The sequence below is a fragment of the Chenopodium album genome, chromosome 19, assembly GCF_948465745.1.
Source record: "Chenopodium album chromosome 19, dcCheAlbu1.1, whole genome shotgun sequence".
NCBI classification, from domain to species: Eukaryota; Viridiplantae; Streptophyta; class Magnoliopsida; order Caryophyllales; family Amaranthaceae; genus Chenopodium; species Chenopodium album.
The window spans coordinates 37,568,943-37,591,683 of NC_137852.1; the positions used below are offsets into that span (position 1 = coordinate 37,568,943).

The 22,741-nt window shown below is 35.5% G+C and overlaps 1 protein-coding gene and 1 non-coding gene across 2 annotated transcripts; one reads left to right on the forward strand and one right to left on the reverse strand.

The window, feature by feature from the left end:
* Positions 1–347: 347 nt before the first annotated feature.
* Positions 348–20,645, reverse strand: LOC145595391 (protease Do-like 8, chloroplastic). The gene is made up of 13 exons (XM_081651792.1): positions 20,477–20,645; positions 20,246–20,376; positions 18,544–18,626; positions 18,325–18,423; positions 18,073–18,139; positions 14,629–14,704; positions 14,455–14,521; positions 12,658–12,875; positions 12,315–12,382; positions 2,706–2,785; positions 2,428–2,514; positions 2,175–2,282; positions 348–670 (listed from the first exon to the last, which is right to left on the reverse strand). Exons 1-13 carry the CDS (start codon positions 20,614–20,616, stop codon positions 542–544), a joined length of 1,353 nt encoding a protein of 450 aa, XP_081507918.1. The 5' UTR covers positions 20,617–20,645; the 3' UTR covers positions 348–541.
* Positions 10,331–10,437, forward strand: LOC145596275 (small nucleolar RNA R71). The gene has a single exon (XR_014103130.1). It is a non-coding gene; the product is annotated as a small nucleolar RNA R71 (small nucleolar RNA).
* Positions 20,646–22,741: the final 2,096 nt, after the last annotated feature.

Below are 22,741 nucleotides of genomic sequence, written 5' to 3' on the forward strand. Positions count from 1 at the left end.
ATTACTCCATCACGCATACTTTGTGGGAAAAAAAAAAAAAAAAAAATCCATTCTTATAACTGTTGAAAAATTTACAAATATACGTAGTAGTAGGATACTTCAATTCTTATTTTCTAACAATCCAATGGTATTCTACGGTTTTACACCTCCTCCTCTTCTTAAAGCCCTTAGCCGGTTAGACCTACTTAAAGGCAATAAAGGGTCATGGAATTGAGAAATTCCAAGTTTCTCAAATGGCAAAGTTGTAAATAAATGCAGCTTTTTTCAATGTTCATCGGTATAAATGCAGTTTTAATTCTATAATAAATGAATAATGCGGCCTCCATGAAATTTCTATAGGTTAGATTACTCAAATGTATGATTCGTAAAGATAAAAAATTTACAATTGGCTACAATAATTATAGTCTTGCAACAAGAAAGAAAAAAGAGGAAGTACCAATAGAATCATATAATTTACATTATTTGATTACAAGGTTTACAACTCAGTCTAAACTCCCAATGCTATAAGAAAACAAGAAAAACAATAAGAATATTTACTAATTCACGAGTTTGTTTCCTCCAATTTAAGTGGCACCTCTAAGCTTTCACTATCTCTTATAATCTTCAACATCACTTCATCTCCAATATTGTAGTCATCAAGTACTCTCACTAAATCAGCTTTACTTCTTACCTGCCCATTCAGAGAATAAATTACACACAAAGTACTACATTATTTTGTTCTACTGCATGAACCATGCTATTTACCAAATATTCCTCTACATGACTACATTCCTTCACCTAGTGAAATTTCCCTCTACCGATACTTTTCATTCACTTCTTTTCGCCAAGATAGTTGATATCGTAGAAATTGTGGTCTATTCTTCATTGAACTACGAGAGGTTCACGCCTTACAACAATAGTGATGATGGTCACAATTAAACAGCAACTTGAACACCTGAACTATACATAACTAACAGATAATAGGACCAAGGGCCTTAGCAAGGAGTCAAGGAGACTTCAGTTTGGTAATGACAGCCTTCATAATATTTACGTATGTCTGGAAAACAGTTACTTCTGAAAATACCTAGTAAGCTTACATTTTCAAATATTGCTGTTAAAATTGAACGAAATAGAGTTATGCAGCCACACACCCAGTATGGACTACATATTGCCATATTGGTGAAATTTTGTAATTGTTAATTTTAAGTGGATGGAGCAATACAGCAATGGAGTACTCCCTCTATTTTTACGTATGTTTGGAAAACAGTTTTAGGAGAAATTGGCAAAAGTAATAAAATATGGAGGTAGTGGGGTGGGTTGAGAAAATAAAAAATTGTAAAAAGCAAAAGTAGTGGAAAAATAGGAGGAGAGAGAGTATTATGTTGGGTCCACTAAGTATGAGAAATGAATTAAATATTGTAAAAGTTTTCCAAAAAAGGAAATGGAGCAAATATTTAAAAACGACTAGAATAGAAAAGTGGAGCTAGTATTTAAAAACGGAGGGAGTACTTCGTTGTATGGGTAAAAACGTTAAAAACTTCAGGTTGTGTTTGTTCAAAGAGAAATTGTGAACTTCATAACGTCTATTACTTCAAAGGAACATATCTCAACAGAAAACAACTTTTAACCTTCATTACTAATAAATAAGGGCCTGTTCACATTTACTAAGCTGAGCTGAACTAATTGGAGCTGAGCTGAATATTTTATGAGAGAAGGAAATTAGGAGATGAATTGAACTGAATTGAACTGATCGCAGCTGAGCTGAACTGATTGCAGCTGAAGTGAACTAAATTAAGCTGAAGTGAACATGTCCTAAGACTATAAGGTCAATAACTTCCATTGTTTTGGTCATTCTTAATTAAATCAAAAAATATACTTCGTATTCTCTCCTTAGGCAAAACTACTTTCTAGTAAAATAATATATCCCCAACTGACAGCTATAAGGAAGGGCTTTTATCCCTTTTCTTTAAGTTGTTTCAGTTAAAAAAGCCCAATCGATTTACAATCTGAGGGCCTTCAAATGCTGTGTTCTGTAACAAATATATTCTTTTATATTTTATTAATTTTATTATTACATTTTTTTTCCAGACGGTTCTTTGCATTTATGAACTAGATTACATTTCCTAGAACTCCAGTAACATGAAACTTTTGCAAAGAATATAAAGTTAATCGGAAAAAGTATACAAACAACTTACAGGCTTATTGTCCACTGCAGCAATTATATCTCCCAGAATGATTTTACCAGCAAAACCCCTTGTGGTGGGACGTAGTCCTGCCTTTGCTGCTATGCTATTCACAGGAACCTGCAAGAAAATTTTAAAATAATGAACTCATTTATTCATTTCATAACTGAAAGAGAATGAAAATTCTCCATCAATAAGTAACTTGGAAAGTGCTGACACTCAAATAGTTATCAATAAGGGCTGAAAATTAACTCGATGCACAAACCAGCAACACAAGAGCTCCATTCCGAACATTTAGCTGATTTGCTACCAAATCTGGAGCAATCTCAATGTTTAGACCAGCTCGAACAACCTTCAACAGCACATCGTCAGCATGTAGTTCTAAGGCAACTGATGGTTGAGTGGTTGACTGATTACAAGCTTATTTATCTTTCTATTACTTTAATTCAAAAGTAATATATACTTATTTTGTCTCACTCACATTCCTATATTTTAATAGATCCAACTCATTTATCATGAGACGTCTGAGAAATAGTCACTTACTTTGCCAAGCTGAATTAACTGAGGTATTATCTTGAGTAGAGTTGAAGAAGGAATTGCAAACCCCACCCCAGCTGATGTACCTGCAACCAAAAACTCCTATTAGGTGCAAATATTTTTTTTCTAGGTATATCTCGTATTCATTCATTAATTCAGGGTACAAAATTTTTGGGTATGTCTCTTAATTATCTGGTCTATATTAATCATCATTAATTTTCCTGCATTTGTAAACTTTCAGTCTTTTATATGCTGTCATGATGGTATATATGTCATAGATTTCATTCCTGCATTGTAAACTGGGTGAACTTTTGATGTCATAGGTAGAAAATAAGAGGATGACTTGTTGTAGATTTAGGGATTGATATCTGGAAGCCTTTGCCAACAAAATTTTGCCAACTTCTAGCTAAATGTGCAATTTAAAATCCAATTTTGAGACCGTTAATCCATTATTGCATGTAATATGTGTTAGAATGAGATGCAAGGCTCCAAGAACAAGTGACTCACAAGAAAATGATACATTATACCAGGTGGAATATCTACCATGGAGGATGAATTGGGTTTGGTTCATAAGTTCAAAAATCAAAATGTCTGATTTCAAGGTTTCAGATTGGGATAGACCAGAATCGGTGGGCAGGTATTCTTTCAACTTGAGGCCTTGAGCAAGGATGATTTTGTTAGCTTTTAGCTGATTTTCTATTTCCCTGATGTTAATTAAGCCCTTTCACTTAAAACTTTGTAGAGTGATGTTAATTATGCCATCTGTGAAGATCAACAAACTCATTTTCCTATATACAGTCCATTTGTCAAAAACATGCCAAGGAGATAGTTATTAATCTATTATCAGAAACTTAACAGATTTGATAAATTAATTTTTTTTTTACTCCTTCCATCCCACTATGATTGCCCCATATACTAAAAAAAAAAAATTTCCCAGTGAGTTAGCCCCATTCCCTTTTAGTATAACTTCACAACCCATGTACAACCACAAAACTACAAAAGTACAAAAATACAACCTCACATGCTTTCAATAGAACCAACTCTTACAAAAGTGAACTAAAGGGTAAGGGGCACTTTGAGTAGGACGGAAAAAAAATTGATATATGATATTCATGGCAGATGTATAGATTACACTAAATGATAATTTACGCACATTAAAAAGATTCAAGCACAATATGCAAATAAATCACATCGGTTTTTGATAGCTTGCTATTTGGTAAGATTGTAGAGTGGTTTTTAGCCTTGAATTTGTGAAAAATCATGCCTTAGTTCACTAATCACTCTATTTTTATGCATTTTGTGTATTACGTGCTTCACGGGGCTGTTATTGTTTTTTTATGACATTTTAGGTCCCAAGAATGGACTATGAAGCATCCCGGGAAGTAAGCAAGGAATTTAAAGCAATAAGGAAAAGAAGGGAAGAAAGAATGAAGAAGAAAGAAGCAAAATCGAAGAAAGAAGGAAAAATGAAGCCAAGAAGACCCTGCACGGCCGTGCCAACTGCCACTGCCAGGTCTATATGGGCATACAGAAACAAGCACGTCCGTGCCAAAACCTGCACATGCAGGGTATCTGGGTTCAAAACAGTAGCTACTTATTCAGCAAAACAGATTCTGGACGACCGTGAATAAGGTGGCACGTCCGTGCTGAGGTCTGCACGTTCGTGCCGTACCTTAGCACATCCGTGCAGCCTGCTGTCGAGCCCGATTCTTGTTTTCTTTGTCCTTTTTATTTGGGGGTGATATATATACCTCCCTTGAGCTTCTTTGTACAGACTTTCTTCTCTCCTAACTCCCTTAGACTTATTCTCTTAGTTAGTGCATAGTTTTCCTCTCCCTTAGTTTTAGATTTCCAAAAACTCTATCATTTGTAAGAATCAATTGAAGTTCGTTCTATCAATTTCAACAATTATTCTCAATTTTGAAGCATCAATTAGTAATCTCTTTCTCTATCCTCTTAATTTTCTGATTTTTATCCTTGTTTAATTCTAATTCTTGTTTGATCTTTGTTAATTGTTCTTGCATGATTAATTTATCCTTGTTTTATCTCTCTCCTAGTTTAATTGAAATCATGATAACCCTAGATTTAATTGTTAGAATAATTTCTACCATGTTTAGTGAGTAGTTGGTTAGTTAGGGGTTGGATGAAAACCAAACAAAGTCATGGTTGATTGATTTGGATTTCTTCATATTCTACTTTGGATTTATGCCTCTTTGTGCATGAATTGATTATTGCATGTGTATTTTGGTGGCCACTTCATGCTTATGTGTTCATTTCCTTACTCACGTTGAAAGATGGGGTCTGAGAGTGAGTCCTTTCTTTTGCAATTGGATTATGCTATTTTTATGACTATGGATGTTTGGTTTCAATGAATAGGATGCTTTAGTGTGGTAATTAGTTGAGAAATCCCAATTATTTGTGCTTCATGCTAGCTCGGAACGATCAAAAGACAAACTTGAGCTAGAAACCCACTTCTACCATTGAGACTTACTCTTTATCATGTTAGTGTTTACCAGCTTCCCTTGTGGACTAGTGGTAAGAGAATGAAACCTCTGAAGTCTAGGTCCAAGGATCAAGCATTGGTACCACCCTCTCTTTCTCTGTTCTCCCCTTTTATCATGTTAGTGTTTGATCTAGGGAATACTTATGTTGTGACTTTGAAAGAAGACAATGTTAAGTTCCTATTCTATCACTCATGTATGTTCATGATTTATCCTTGTTATTAATTATTTGGTTTGGTTGGTTATCCCCCTAGCGCTTATCTCTATAGAAGTTAACTAATCAAAACCCCAATTTGTGACCGGACTAGCTTACAATTGTTTCATACTCTTGGTGTTCTTCACCCATTCCTTGTGGATACGATCCTTTGCTCACCCTAAACTTTTCTTAGGTTGGTTTAGTAGAATTAGTGTTTGTTTTAGGGTGATTTTCCAACGACTGATTTATCCCTTACCAAAATGGCGCAGTTGCCGGGGAATGGCGTTAAGCATTGACTTAGTTGTAAAATATGCGAGACTAGTTCATTCTATTGATTTGATTTTTCTTTGTTTCTCTTTGACTAACCTACTAATCTCCCATCTAGTCTTCTTTGTTTTATGACCAAACGCAGCAATAGAGTACTTTCTCTTGTGCCGTTGAACCTCGATTTTGAAAAGATAGTAAAGGCTAATCAAAGAGAAAAGAGGGTGAGAGCTAGTGGCGCTACTTCAAGTAAGCCATAAGTGGAGGTCCTCTCGACTTATCCTTCTATCAAATAAAAACTGTCAAAATACGCATAAATTGCAAAAATCGGCTGGTCCTCTCGACTTACACGATCGAGAAGAAAAAAAAGTCGTTCGAATAAATTGCACAAATCGACTGGTAACTGTGCATAGGTACTCGTAACTCCTATTTTATTTGTTGGTTTGTGCTCTTAATTTGCTTGGTGAGTTGGTGGGCTTGCTGCCAAATAATTGAATTAATTTTATTTAAAGTTGTGTCAACATTGATTTACTTTGCTGCCAAAGATTACACTACATTGCTATAGACGTGTCTTCATTAAGTTTGTGAATCAAGAAGTACTCTTTGGGAATTCAGTTAATTTATATCGTATAATTGTTAAAAGTGTGGTTACATGTTAACGCACGGTTGTATTCATGGGTAGTATAATATTTGTGGACACTTGTTTTATTTGTTGACGAAAGAACTTGGGACTTGTATTTAATTTTCAGATTATTTACGACATCATGAGTACTTTAACAAAGGAAGATCTTGAGTCTTGAACGAATGAATGAGAAAATTGAGAAGAGTACGCAAGAAATTGCTCAAACATGTCAACTCAAGTGGTTAGGGAAGGAAGAATAATCAACAATGAACAACCTAGGGGAGTTATAAGAAATTTTCCAATTGACAATGAATGAGATTTGAAGTTGTTGGAACTTTCATTTACAGGTGAATGTTGAAGACTTTTTAGATTGGGTTCGTCTGTTGATGAGCAAATAGCCTACGAGGTTGCAAACCTAAAACTTCTATGGTTTGAGAGTTTACGTGCCAAGAGATTGAGAGAAGAGGAGTCAGTGAGTCACGAATTAATACTTAGAGAAGAATGGTGTAGAACTCTTTAGAAAGAGCTCAGCTCTAGAACCCTCCATTTGAGGAGGTTAGAACATTCTAGGCTAAAACTCTCTAGGCATGGGGAGCACTATAAATAGGCTGCCTCCCCCTCATTTGTACATCATCCAAGCATTTTGTAAACACTCTCTCTGAAGCAATACAAAGTTCTCTTAATCATTCTCTCACTTGTGCTTTACTTACTCATTTACTCTAAGCTTTCGTTGCCATACTTGCTATAAGCAATACTCGAGGTAAGCCTTGACTAGGAAGGAAGTTAGTGGGCGCGCGTGCAAAAGACTATGGGGATCAGTCAGCACGTGACAACAAGTGAGTTGAAGAGACAATTAAGGAAACGGTTTACTTATGCCTCTTGGTTTCACCTTGCTCTTAAAGTAGGGGTTTTAGAAGTGAGTTTTTTTTTTACTAATGTTTTTATTATTTTCTTAGTAGTATTTATGGGGCCTTGGCTAATTAGTTAGTGGGCTATCTTGGTTCATTAATTAATTGTTAGGGATTTTATTTAGTTTGCTTGCGGAGCAAGTAGGGTAGATTTAATTTTCCTATATATATATTAGTCGTATGCCAATTATTTCGATAAAACGTTTTATAATAATGATATTATTGAGCTTTTGCTCGAAGAGAATTTTGTTAAGGTTCAAACTAGTTATTAACTAGGGTTTTGGGATCGTTGCTCCAAAAATCAAATTTAGAAGTCGTTGCCTTCTAAGACTATCTTTCAAATTTCCACCCTTAAAATCACTCAAATCCTTCTATCAAAGGAAACCGTCAAAAATACGCATCAATGTGCAACATCAAAGTCATACTTGCGGTGGTGGTAATTATACGTCTAATAATCGAAAAAACCAACTCGGGCCTCCTTAGGAGCTTGAGTCCCCGAGGTATAGATGCCGGTAAACATTTCAAAAATCGCCCTATTCCGATCTAAGACTCTCGAAGCTTGTCCTCTTGTTATCGAATGAGGACCTTAAGTCTCCATTTGACTTTCTGAAGGTCTCAAACTCGGTGGTCATGCAATAACCCGCATTCAAGTTGGCGAATTGCTGGTCAAATGTGAGATATGGGTTATTTTCACCCATTCCTTGGCCTTGGTACCCTTCTTGGTACTCTTGTTCGAACTTGGTTGTTGCTGAAATTGTTGTTGTTGGTGGTGGTCTTGTTAATCTAGTTGTTGTTGCTGCTGCTCTTGCTCTTTTTCTCCTTCACCGGGAGCCCAAGGGAAATCCCTCCTAACATCGTCCCTTACTCCAAGGGCATCGGCTACCTCATCATTGTAAAACTTGGTTAGCCTAATTCGCCTTGTACTGTTTCTAAGGAAATTGGCCGAGAAGTTCGTGTCATTGAAGATAAATTCCCATTGTATCCATTTGTGGTGGGTCAACGGGGGGCGGTGGTGACGAGTTTCGGTGTCTTGCGGATGTGTTTCTTGGCAATTTCTTCTTGACATAGTTGGTTCTTATGCAAGCACGTTCGTGCAACCAGTAAAAGGCACGTTCAACACGGTTTCAATCATAATAAAAAAGTTTCTCACTCTAAACCTCTCAACTCACGATTCTCTCTCCTCTCTCTCTAAACTCCTTCCTCCTCACTACTCCTACTCAAATCTTCACAAAAACACTCAAATTCTTACCTAAAAATCACCAAAAGCTTCACTCCTCTTCAACAAATACACAACTACTACTCCTTTTTCCATCTATAAACCCTAAAATCGCTAAAAATTTTCAAAACCCTAACTTTAAAATTAATTTGGGGGTTTTCTTGTGGGTTGAAATTCAAGGAAATTGGTTGAAAGGCATTAGGAAGGTTGGAAAACCTCATTTACGGGTATTGCACCCACGTTAAGCTCAGTATAATTGTTCTTTCCCTACACTACTTTATTGGTTGAAATCTTGAATGGTTGTGTTTAAAATTACTTTAAAAGTTGTTTGATTTGGTAGTTGGTGAATGATTGTGGATAGTTGCTAAATATTGTTGAATTTGGAAGTGTTTCATGAATGTTGTGAAAGGTGAATTTTTGTGAGTAAGTGTGAATTGCATGGAGTTGATTTTGTGAATGAAGAGCATGCTAGCTTATGCAAGTTGTTATATTGAATGGTTTAAGTTGAATGCTAATGGTTTGTGTTAAATTGTTGTTGTGAATTGAAGAAGTAAAGTCCATCTTGGTTGTTTTTGTGGTTTGCTTAAACTTGATTCTAGGTGGTGGACTTAGTGCCTTAACGTGTTTTGTGTGGTGTTTGTTGGTGTTGTTTGAGCCTTGGATTGTTGTCTAAGTGGACATAGGGTCTTTGTGTGTAATTAGTGGGGTGATTTGCATTGTTGTGGTGTGTTTAATTGTTTTGCATAAGGACCAACCATGTCAAGAAGAAACCGCCCAAGAAACACATCCGTAAGATACCGAAACTCGTCACCACCTCCCCCCCGTTGACCCACCACAAGTGGATACAATGGGAATTATCTTCAATGACACGAACTTCTCGAGCAATTTCCTTAGAAACAGGATGAGGCGAATTAGGCCAACCATGTTTTACAATAATGAGGTAACCGATGCCCTTGAGGTAGGGGACAATGCTAGAATGTTGTTTGAGGGCGCCGACCTAGGCTCTAGGTTACAATTGCACGCTCAAACCTCCAAGAGACTAACCCTTGAATTCCTCTCCACTTTCTATGTGCATCGGGACGACATAAGGACCCCATGCTACATCACCTTCCAATTTATGAACACTCAACACAAAATGACCATAAATAGAGTGAAAAAGTCAAATGAAGACATAAGGTTCTTATTCGATAACATGAGGACAAGCTTCGAGAGTCTCAGATCGGAATTGGGTTTTGAAATATTTACCGCCATCTATACCCCGGGGCCTCAACCTCCCTAGGAGGCCCGAACCAATGAGCTGGTTCTTCGATTACTAGACACATAGTTACCACCACCACTAGTATGACTTTGATGTTGCACTTTTCCTAAACCACGACTTTACCCTTGATTTTGGCCACTCCTCCAACCAAAATTGGGGCGATGTTTCCATCCCTCATTATAGGTGTTGGAGTAGGAGTCATACCTAGGGTTCGCATGCACACTGTTAATTTGTTCCATAGAAGAGGAAGGGGAACATTGTTCATTCAACAAAGGACACTCGGAAGACATATGACCTTCACCACCACACACATCACAATACATCATTTGCATTGACACATCATCAATTGAAGGATTAGATGCATGTGAGTTATGAAGAGGGGAGATAGGAGGGGGAGAAGATTGCAATTGATCAAATTTAGAAGACAAAGCGTCTAATTTTGAACTAATCACATTGATGGTAATAACTTCATACCTTCCTCCTTTCTTAGAAGTGCTCCTCTCATCGGTACTCCAATCGGTGTAGTGTTGGACTATATTTTCAATGATTTTAAGTGCTTCCATTGGTGGCTTGTGCATGAGTGGTCTACCCGATGCCCCGTCCAATAATATCCGATCCAATCTCAAGAGGCCCCTATAAAGCCCATGAAGCAAGAGCCAATCTTCCATGCCATGATGTGGGTATTGTTGTTGATAGCTCTTAAATCTCTCTCAAGCATCATAGAGTGACTCATCGGGCTCTTGTTGGAAATTTGAAATTTTGGATCTCAACTCCGCCGTTTTCCGAAGAGGGATGAGTCTCCCAAGGAACGCCGAAGTTACCTCGTTCCATGTTGTTAATGGGTTAGGAGGCAACCTATCAAGCCAATCACTTGCCTTCCCCGAGAGACAGAACTTGAACATGGTCAACAAGATATAATCGGGAGTTACACCATTCGCCTTCACGGTGCTACAATACCGTGTGAATAGTTTAAGATGAGCAATGGGATCCTCATGTTTCGCCCCAGAGAATTAATGACTTTTTATCAATGTGATAAGGGCGGGCCTTATCTCAAAATTGTTTGCTTCGGTAGTGCAAGTAGCAATCTCACTCGCTTCTTAATATGATGGAGGAACACCAAACTCTCTCAATGTTTTATTCGGAAGAGCCATTTGAAATTGATAGTGAGGAGTATAAATTGGAGAATTTGTTCTTGGTGATTCTAATGGAATGATATCTCCACTAGACTCACTAGAACAAGAATAGTCGGACGCAACCCCCACTTGTGGCTTACTTGAAGTAGCGCCACTAGCTCTCACCCTCTTTTCTCTTCGATTAGAAATTACTATCTTTTCAAAATCGAGGTTCAATGGCACAAGAGAAAGTGCTCTATTGCTGCGTTTGGTCATAAAACAAAGAAGACTAGATGGGAGATTAGTAGGTTAGTTAAAGAGAAACAAAGAAAAATCAAATCAATAAAGTGAACTAGTCTCACATATTTCACAACTAATTCAATGCTTAACACCATTCCCCAATAACGGCGCCATTTTGGTAAGGAATAAATCGGTCGTTGGAAAATCACCCTAAAACAAACACTAATTCTACTAAACCAACCTAAGAAAAGTTTAGGGTGAGCAAAGGATCGTATCCACAAGGAATGGGTGAAGAACACCAAGAGTATGAAACAATTGTAAGCTAGTCCGGTCACAAATTGGGGTTTTGATTAGTTAACTTCTATAGAGATAAGCGCTAGGGGGAACGGGATTCAACACCAACCAAACCAAATAATCAATAACAAGGATAAATTATGAACATACATGGTTGATAGAATAGGAACTTAACATTGTCTTCTTTCAAAGTCACAACATAAGTATTCCCTAGATCAAACACTAACATGATAAAGAGTAAGTCTCAATGGTAGGAAGTGGGTTAGCTCGAGTTTGTCTTTCGGTCGTTCATAGCTAGCATATAGCACAAATAATTGGGATTTCTCACCTAATTACCACACTAAAGCATCCTATTCATTGAAACCACACTAACAGAAAGTTCACAACTTAACTAAAAAGGTAGCTACAATCAATCAATCTAAGCCTTAATCTCATAAGTGGGGTCGGCTACATGAACCAAATGTGATTATTCTGTATAGTCATCCACAAAAAATTTTCCTCCCCCATCTCTTACAATTAAATACCTCAATTCTCATGCAAATCCATTTGCTTTATATCCTTCACAAAAAGGTAGCTTAATGCTGAAAATTTTTGGTAACCAACGATAATGAGTTTCTGGCAAACTAGTTGGAGATATATTAGGGGAAAATACAAACCTGAAAGCTACAATTGTCTAGCTTTCATTTGTTATGGGTCCCCAATTTCTATCCTTTTTGATTATAAAATGATAAATATTTTCTATGACACAATTTCTTTACTCTTACTCTCTTAAAACTATGTGCCCAAAAGTTTGGAAAGCCTATTAACAGTATTAAGGGATGGAGCAGTTATAAGTTATAACAGCGGTAGGAAGATTAGCTGAACAAGTAGCTCCAATGACAAGCTACATTCCCAGATTCAATAATTAACATTAAACTAGCTTTAAGACTTGAAGCTTAAAGATAGTTGATGACTATATAAAATATTGAAATGGTAATATAAGTTAATCAGAAGGAAGAGCTCACCAGTCTGAGTAAATATAGCTGTATTAATTCCAATCAAATTGCCCTTTGAATCTAGAAGAGGTCCTCCACTGTCGTCATAAATGCAAAAAAAAAAAAAAAAAAAAAAAAAAAAAAAAAAAAAAAAAAAATTAGGTAACAAATTGGTCAACAGAACTGATGGGAAATTGCAAAAAATAATTAAATAAACAAATGAACACAAAGATAAATGTAAATTAAAAAAGAGGAACTGTAGTAGCTATAAGTCGTGTGACGTAGAATTTAATCAGACTTTAGGATCTTCGAGTAATGTAGTAAAAAAAATCTTATCAGTTGGTTAGATGGAGAGAGAAATCAGATGAAATACCTATTCCCAGGATTAATTGCAGCATCTGTTTGGATACCGCCACCAATTGTAACTCCGGTCTGACTAAAGATATCACGATTCAATCCACTTATAACACCAACAGTGAGAGTGTGATCAAAACCAAAAGGATTTCCAATTGCCAAACACTGTTGACCAACTTTAAGGGAGGATGATGGCCCCACATTAATGGGTTTCAACAGGTCTGCAGCTGCTTCTACCTGAAAAGTATATAGCTTGATCATCCGTCCACAAATTTTCGTACGTGTAATGAGTCATTTGTAATCAATGTATATGAAACTGCTAAAAATGGGATTTCAGGCAATGTGTACTGTCTTATAACCAGGATTATACACAACTGGCTACTTTTAAACTTAATTGAAAAGTCATACTTGAGTCTGTCTCAGTGACCTGACAAATATTACTCAATGTTGTGCTCGTATAATTATATAGAGCAGTTGCAATATATACCACAAAGTGTAGACAAGAAACAAAAACAATTTTAAAACAAAGAACCAAGAATAGCCTATCATAATAGATAAACAAAATTTCAACTCACAAATACAATGTTGTTATCCTACAAGAACAAAGAACAATCACAAAATGCATACTTCAAACACCAAACAAACAACAAATTTATTTTTTAAGATGATAAAGACTAAAAAAATTAAACTCCTATAAATGAAGTCCTTACTCCTTACATTCCAAAGTGATGGTACACACCAAATTAATATTACAACATTATTATCAAAATATACAAATAATAAAACTGTTGGGCAGCTACCATAGAAAGCAACATTATCAAGCTATATTACTATTAACTAGTTAATGTGTAAAGTGTGTGCATCTTAACCTCCTAAAACTTTTCTGGGGTTGATGTGTTATGATATTTGAGGATTGTTAAAAAACCTTTACAATTATTTCATGAAATATCATTTGTAGTGAGAAAATGAGAATGAAGAAAATAATTTATATTAGGAAATCTGAGAATTAGATAACATCTAGATATACTTTATCACTTATGCGTTGTATAGTACTCTAATTTTTCTTACAGTTGCAAAAGTTTGATTTCCATGTTTTGCAAAGATTAGTAATATCGTTAATCATATTATTAAAAGTTGACATTTAGAGAATGTACTTTAAGATCAATCCAGAAACAAATTATGTAATAGCATTTGTTTGAACACTTTGAACAATAAGTAAATATATGGTTAAATTTAGTGCATGAATAGTGCAAAAACAAATTGTTGCAATTATAAGGAGAAGAGGACATATAGTTTACAGTTAATTTACAAGAAATGAGATAAATTGAGGGTTATGTTACCAAGACTTGGTAACAATTCTATTCAGGATTCCATTCAGGGTTATGTCTATGTCTATGATTGAGCTAGACATCTCCAAATGGGCCTTGATCAATGAACTACCAAAATTCAGTTTAAACTAAATATTTAGCTAGTAATCTAGTATGCAATGTAGAGTATAAAGAATAATAATTTAAACTTATCAAGAAAAATAATAATAATAATAAAACAAAAAAAAAGCATAAAGTTATTAACAAATGGAGACTTCATGATAAATGCAAAAGAAACTAATTATACTCTACATAAGAAGATTACTAGTGACAAATACTGACAGCATAATCACAACATACAATTGCCAAAAAAAATAAAAAAAAATAAAAAAAAAATAATAATAATAATAATAATAATAATAATAAGAAAGAAAACCAATTAAAACATGGTGTTAGATGAAATAAAAGATTAAAAGAAAGCTAATTATCATTGTATCAAAAGAGTAAACCTTCAAGACAGCAAGATCCTTTGCACGATCAGCTCCGATTAACCTACCCTCAAAGCTCTTTTGAACCCTGAAAGAAGGTCATCCACATAAAGAAACCACGTAATTCAGTCATTCTACTATAGATAAATTTTAAAAAATAGGTTTTTATGGTAAAAGTGGGTATAGTAATTTTACCCATCAGAAGCTAAGACATTAACACGTGCAACAACTTGTCCTGGGCTAGGATTAGTTGAAAGCGAGTTACCTATCACTGGATATCACCACAAAAGTAAACATTATTTTATATCTTCCTACTTTTTTTTTTCCTTTTTGTCTTCTTTGCAATTGCTCTCAAGGGATTTGCTTTAATTAGCTGCTAAAGAATATAACTACACGATTTTAAAGCCAAAAGGAAAAACACCAAAAGCAGTCCAGCATTTCAAGAGGAAAAAACCTACATATATATAGTGAAATATGTCAATCATAAAGTACTGTACAAATAAACATAAACACTTCAACAAAATAATAACAGAAATTTATCTACCAACTTGACATAATAGGCTTAAATAGTGGCACAGCCTCACACCACACACTTACCAAGTAGGTTGCACCAATACAGATACAGGGACATATACGAGTACAAGGAAGGAAAACGACAAATCAAAAATTTTCAGGATATGGGTATGCAAATCTTTTAGGAAAATTTGTCAATAATAAGTCAACCTTTACGTGGTTAGCTTAAAATAAGCCAACCTTTTAATCAACTAAAAATGAGTTTACCTTCATGAGGTTTTTCTTTTATTGAGTCTTGACTTGTTGGAAACCGGTTGCACAAGTTATTTTGAAAAGTGTTGCATTTAATTGGTCTGACTTTTAAATTTTAATTTTAATTATATAAATTAATTATAAAAAATTATAAAATTTTTATTTCAATGTTTTTTTTACCTCTCTCTACTCCCCCCTCACCACCTCTTTCTCTCTCCTCCCTAAAGTCACCCTCAACGCCTTAATCCCGCCATTACCTCTCTTCTTTATATCATTGCCTTCTCTGTTTTTTACTCCACCCACCTGAAATTTTGGGCCCTAACCAGCTGCAAATTTGTACCACCCCCAAAAGCCCACCTCACCACAAGAAGAGAGGGTTAGTGCTAGAGGCGGAAATCTGAGTGGCAGCACAACGAGAGAGAAAGTGAAGGTGAGGAAGTAGGCGACAGTGCCATGGTAATTGGAGTGGCGGCAACAATTAGTTTGGGGCTTTTAATAAATTTATAGGTTCTTGAATAAGTGGCTTCTTGATTGACCATGGTGAGTACAATACCATTGGTTTCCGAATTTCGATGGAGGATGATGTGTGAAGCTACGGTGATAGTTGTTGCACAGTTGAAAAGTGGTTTTTGTGGAGTATGCGGGGTGGTGGCGCCGTGTTATTATTTTAAACATAAATTTGATGGGTTGTGGTGTGGTGCGCTTCCGATAGCAATTGAGGGGTGGTTATGTGAGTGATTATGGAGGTGGCTGTGGTGGTCGATTTTAGTAAGGAAAGTCGTCAAGTAAGAGTTGGGTGGGTGAAGGTGGTGGTTAGGCAAGGAAGGGTTGTGAGGGGTACAGTGCATGGGCAGTTGTGCCTGGGTGGCTCAGCAGGTGGTGGCTCTAAGGGGGTAAGGGATTTTCAAAAAAAAAAAAAATAAAAAAAAAAAATAAAAAAAAAAAAAAATAAATAAGTAAATAAAAAATAAAATTAAAAAAAAAGTAGCCCGTTGGGCTGGTTGTAACTTGTAAGTTATTTGGCCTAACAAAAGATAATACCCCAAAAGATCGAATTATTCTTAGTTAATCGAAAGATTGATTTATTTGGAGCTAACCACGCAAAGGTTGCGTGGTTAGCTTATTTTTGACAAATTTTTCAATTTTTTAACATAAATTATTTTTTTAAAAATCTGAAAAAAAAAAAAATAATTTGGTCTTCGTTTCATATTATTTGCAACAAAGGGAAATTATTTGTGAGACATAAAATATTCCTTTGTTGCAAATATTATGAAACAGAGGTAGTAATAAGTACCAAAACAAACATATGATAAAGTAAAGATTGTCAACCTTCTAGCACAACAAAATAAGAACATATAACAAACAATTTAGTCCAAAGTCTAAAACAATAATTAAAATAGTAATATCAAGCATTGTCGTCGATCAACTCACTCTCTAATTCTAGCTCATCAAGTGACTTAATTTATTGAATCAAAATCATCACCACAACATCCCACATTTTGGCCTTCTCATCCTCATATTGATCAGAATTTATAGATAAAGAAAAACGGAGGTTGTTGTGGATGAATACCAAATCTTCGGCATGACTTGGATTCAACCTATTCCTCCTAAGTAAGTTGATGAAAGACTAGTCCTTCAAAACAAAACAAAACAAAACAAAACAAAACAAAAGTTGATGAAAGACTAAGTACTCCAATTCCCCTCACATTCTCACAACAAGAGTAGACTTGAAAGCCAAAAATTGAAGAAGAGTGTCGGCACCAAAGTTAGCCCACCAACTTCGACGGTTTATAGAGTTTCTCTTTGAAAGAGAAGTTCTGTCTTCAAAATCACGAAGGAGAATTGTGCATGCTTGTCGTACACTTTATCAAATTCATCCTCATTAAGAAAAAGTCTCTAAAAACAGTTCATTCATTTATGATAGATCTTGGCATCTCTATGAGGAGCAACTCCAGAGGGATCCTCATGAAGCCAACCATCACTATAACCCCATCTTTAGTTTCATCCACCAAAATAATATCATCCACAAACAACATACAACATGGGACCTCATCTTGAATTAATCTGGTTACTTTTTCTAGAACCATTGCAAAAAGAAGAGTTTAATGCAAACCATTGATGCAATCCAATTGTAATAGGAAATTTTTTTGTCAACCCACCACATTTCCTCGCATTTTTTGACACATCCCAATACATATCCTTAACCAAACCCACGTACCTTCCCGGGATACCTTTCTTCAACATTGCCCACCAAAGTACCTCTCTTGGCACTTTGTTATAGGCCTTTTCTAAATCAATAAAAACCATATAGTTGTCCTTCTTTACCCATAAAACTCCATCATTTGTCTTATCAAATGAATTGCTTATATAGTTATCCCTGGGGCATAAAACCAAATTGGTTATGAAATGCTTGTGCATGCACCGAACCTATATTATTTCTTAAATACATAAATTAATTTCTCCTGAAGTTTTTGATATTTCATTCTTTAGAGACAAAGGTTAGAAACTTATGAACCACATCACCTAGTTTCTTTTTACTCGTCCACAAATCTTGATTTGTTGCTCATAGTGGTGACAACCCTTGTGTCAAAAAATTTTGCACTTCTCAACATTATTTACTTAGTTTTATCTGATGTAACCACTTTCAATCGGTGAGAAAAGATGTCGGTAAAGAGTCAAATATTCATAATAATGACTTCATTTTTATCGAACAACATCCTTAAAGAAAAAAGGGGAAAAAATATAATCATGCTATGCAAAAAACATGGCAAAGTACTTTAACTTTATCAGATATACCATTGGAAGTTGGTACAAGGAAGGATAAATTATAACCAGGATAATCATCTACTACATATATAATTTCTCAAACCTTACCATGATAGTTTGTGACAATGTGGCCCTGTCCATCCCAAACTACTCCCGAACCGTTTCCTTCAGGAACCTGTTCAACAATTATAACCATGTTAAACTGCATCACTAGAGAGAATGCCAGAGTTGAAAAAGCAGAAAGCTGATCAGACTGTACATTAAACTTTGAATAGTAACAGCTAATCACGTTCACATCATGGAACTAATCAGTAATCACATAACCCTTGAGTAATATCAATATTTGCTAAGAGTAATTACCTCAACCACACCTGTAATATTGAGCTGGGGACGCAATGTTACATCAAAGATGTTCACCACAGAGTACGTATTCTTCTCAAATAGCTTAACAACTCTTTCCTGTCAAGTACATAGATATCAATTCACCTGCCATGAACATTCAGTAAATAAAGTGTAGAAGTCACCAAAGAACATAATTAAACTAGAGAAACAGTAGTTGAATTGCTAAGGAAAGAAAACCTCAGCAGGTAATAGAGGCCCAGAAGGGGAAACTGAAGGTGTTACTTCTTCAATTGTGACAGATGGATCCCCTAGTGCAAAAGCTGTAAATCCATATGCAGTCAAGGCAGTTAGAAGCATAAGAAAATGTTTCATAAAATATTTCTAAAAAATTGCAACAAACGATACATTCAGGAATTACACAAACATTTGAAAATCTGTGTTAGAGTTGTGTAAAAGGCAAGTTCAGGTGATAGCACTAAGTTAAGTGCAAACATATCTATGATTATGCTAGTGAGGCAGTACCCTCATAGGTTCAAGGGACTGATGATGCACGAAATTGACTGAGGCAAGAGCATGATCAGAAACACCAGGTAGCAGGTAGCAGAAAAACAGTAGAGCTTTGAACAGGTTTCTCAACACAACTCCATTATACATGACCCTATCAAACTTTAGAAGCACCCCATAAGGATCATGTTGCTAATAGCACAATGTAACCCCACCACCCACCCCTTTTCCCTCAGTACATATGAACTACTGTAAGGCAGTTTCATCAACAGTCTATGCAAAATCTTGAAGCTCATGCAGAACAAGTGGAGACGAAGAAATTCTGTCATCATGTTTTTTAGCAAAACATGAATTCCATTAGAACCCATGATTTATCCATATTCTGAGCCTTGAAATCCTCCCATAATTTTAATCCATTGGACAAAAAAATTAAGTTCCATATCTTGAGAAGATCAAGTGGTGAGTTTGGATGGAAAGGATTTGACTATGAGTGAATATTTTAAGTATCTTGGGTCGATCATCTAGAAGAATGGTGACATTGATCAAGACGTGGCCCATAGGATTAAGTCATGGTGGCTTAAATGGAGAGCGGCCACGGGAGTGTTATGTGACGGAAGCATTCCTTTACAGTTGAAGGGAAAATTCTATAGGACTGCCATAAGACCAGTGTTGCATGATACAGAATATTGGGCTTCTAAGAAGGAGCACATTAAAAAGATGGAGGTTACAGAATTGCGCATGTTAAGATGGATGTGTGGGAACACTCTAAGAGATAGAATCAGAAATGAGGTTATTCGCAAAAAAAGGAGGTGTGGCAGGCATTGCAGATAAACTAAGAGAAAACCGTCTGCGTTGGTTTGGGCATGTAAGACGGAGACCCGAGGGTCCACCGGTCAGAAGAGTGGAAGACTGGGACCATGGAGGGCTTAAACAAGAGAGAGGGAGACCGAAAATGTGGAAGGAGTTAGGAAGGATATGAGGTTTATGGATTTGCACGAGGATGAAGCATTGGACCGTAAGAGATGGAGGAGGAAGATTTATGTCGATGACTACACGGAATAATCTAATTTGGTTCATGTTAGCCGACCCCACTTATGGGATTAAGGCTTTAATTGATTGATCTTGAGAAGATCGTCCAAGCATTGTCTCAAAAGATCCCTTTCACCAAACACACCTCATTCTCTCATTCTACTATTCGCTACATAACATTGCAACCTTCAATCTCTTCATACAATTTTACTACACCCAAAGTAATTGGTGAACAAAACAGGCAACTAATTTCAAAATCCCAAGCAAAATCAACATATTGATGCGAACCATTCACATTGCCGCATATCCATTATCATCAAACGCATATTTATATGTATAATTCTCAATGCAGATATCATATAACAACATAAAAACATTAAAATCACTATATAATTAAGGTGCAAACCTGGAAAATAGGTAGAAAGATAATAACAAGAACAAAACCCCAAACTCCGAATCAAAGCCCGCCTAGTTGAAAACGGAAAATTGGACCGAATTTCATCATCAACTACATTATTACTACCACAATCATCAATTCTGCAAAAAAAAAAAAAAAAAAAAAAAAAAAAAAAAAAACAAAATTCACAATAAATTCAAACCCACTAAAATTGTCGAATGAAGAGAGAAAAGAAAAAACCTTTGGGAATTAGAAGAGTGGGAATAAGCGGAGGAGACGCCATCGAAGAAAAGGTCTCTGCGACTTAAGCATTTGGAGACATTGGTAGTTGGGGAAGAAGAAGGAATGGTGCAACAAGCTGAAATGGAGAGCACCTGCATTTGTAATTTAGTTTGTGGTATGTTAAGTGTAGTAGTGTATTGCTTTGCTAGTAGGAGAAAGAGGCAAAGACATTATCATCAATTCATTCATTATCGATGTTGTCTTTATTTTGTGGAAAGTGCACTCACAAGTCGCAGCTCTCGGGACGCAAATTGAGGTGTCAATACCGATATGAGTCGAGTCTAGTGAGATCGAGTTGAATCGTTTATTTTACAGTTCAGTCATATTAAAAAAAGGTTCAATCACATTTTAAAAAAAAGTTCAATCAAGCACGGCAAATTGTAGAATGAATACTTAAATTTGCAATTCACTGAATTAAAGCTAATAATGCTACCAATTATAACTTTTTAGACTATTTGTAAACTTCTTTCTCAATTTTTAAATACTTGTAATTGATACAATCAACTTTAACACACATGCAAATGTAAATACTTGTAATTGATAAAATCAACTTTAATTGATACAATCAACTTTAACACACATGCAAATGTATTAATCTTTTCCCTCCGTATAAGATATAATGTTAGTTGTCTTATATAAGATATGTTCTAGTTTTTCTTGTTTTTATTTCTATGTTTTCTACGGATGGGATAGGATTCATGGTTGTATTTTTCAGCAAGTCTAGCACTATAATGGTCCTCCTTGTTTTTAACATTCTTCTTTTAAAGAAACTTTTTAATTGTTGACCGCCCCACACAAGTGGGGCCCACACTTCCCTAGAGTCCTTGTGGACTAAAGTTCTTAGACCTTGAGAAATTCTCTACACTTAAGTGTATTATGAAATTTACATTTGCTTAATTTGTAATCATTTGCCACTTTTTTACTCCTTTCGTATTTTATATTACTTGCTTCATTTCTCCATGTGCGAAGCTTTAGGAGAAATAGTATAAAATAAGAAGGAAGTGGGGTTGGTGGAAGAATATTAGAGTATGATAGTTGGTAGGCCTGTTCACGGATCGGATATCCGATCCGAAATGTGATTTCGGATCGGATATCCGATTCATCGGATGTCAGAAATTGAAATCCGAATCCGATCCGAAAATTTCGGATATCCAATATCCGATATCCGAAATCATTCGGATCAGATATTTCGGATATCCATTATCCAATGTTTAATGAAAACTCAAAATTTTATGGTTGTATTCTTGTAATCCTGTACGGCTGTACTTGTTAATCCTATACTTTTTTTTTTTTTTTTTTGAAAAACCTATACAATAATTGTAGTAGTCTTTTTTGCAAATTAAATTAATTAAAAAAAACCATTAAATACTCCACAAACACAAGCAGAACTGCAGTAGCATACTAGCAATCTTAGTGCATTACAAATCCAACTCCTCAAATAAAAAATACAAAGCTTAGTAAAGTCTCAATATTACAAAGTTTACCAAAGTCTCAATATTACATTTTACTAAATAATAAAAACAGTAGCAAAAAAAAAAAAAAAAAAAAAACAGTAGCAATAATACTCCTCAAATGCATGCCTCAAATGTAGTCATCAACAACCGAAACCTGCTCAACCAAAGTGGACAGTTCTATACCAAAAAAAAAAAAAAGTTAATAGTTATCATTTAACTCAAGGCTAAAATAAAGAAAATAAATTATACTTGAAATCATACAAAGAAAAAATATATTACCTTCTTCAATCTTCTCAAGATCTTCAATACGCTCTTCCACCACAAGTGGTTCATTTGTCATTCGCAACCAATCTTGTGCACAAATTAAAGCTTCTACCATTGTTGGTGAGAGAGAACTACGAAATGGATCAAGCACGCGACCACCGGTGCTAAATGCGGACTCCGAAGCTACGGTGGACACGGGAATGGCTAATACATCTCTAGCCATAAGAGAGACTACGGGATAGCTTTCCTCACGTTTTTTCCACCACTCTAATGCATTAAAATTCTTTCCAATGACATGTGGTTCTCTTTCATCTTCTAAGTACTTGTCTAAATCACTCTTCTTTTGAACAACACTTTGTGCACCAACATCTCTCTCAAATTCATAAACTGCCATATCATGCTCATCATAGTTTTCCAAATCTTGTGAAGACAAATCATCTAACTCAGAAGTGGTGGACTGATTTTCAGATTGTTGTGTGGCATAATGCTCATATAAAGAAGTCAA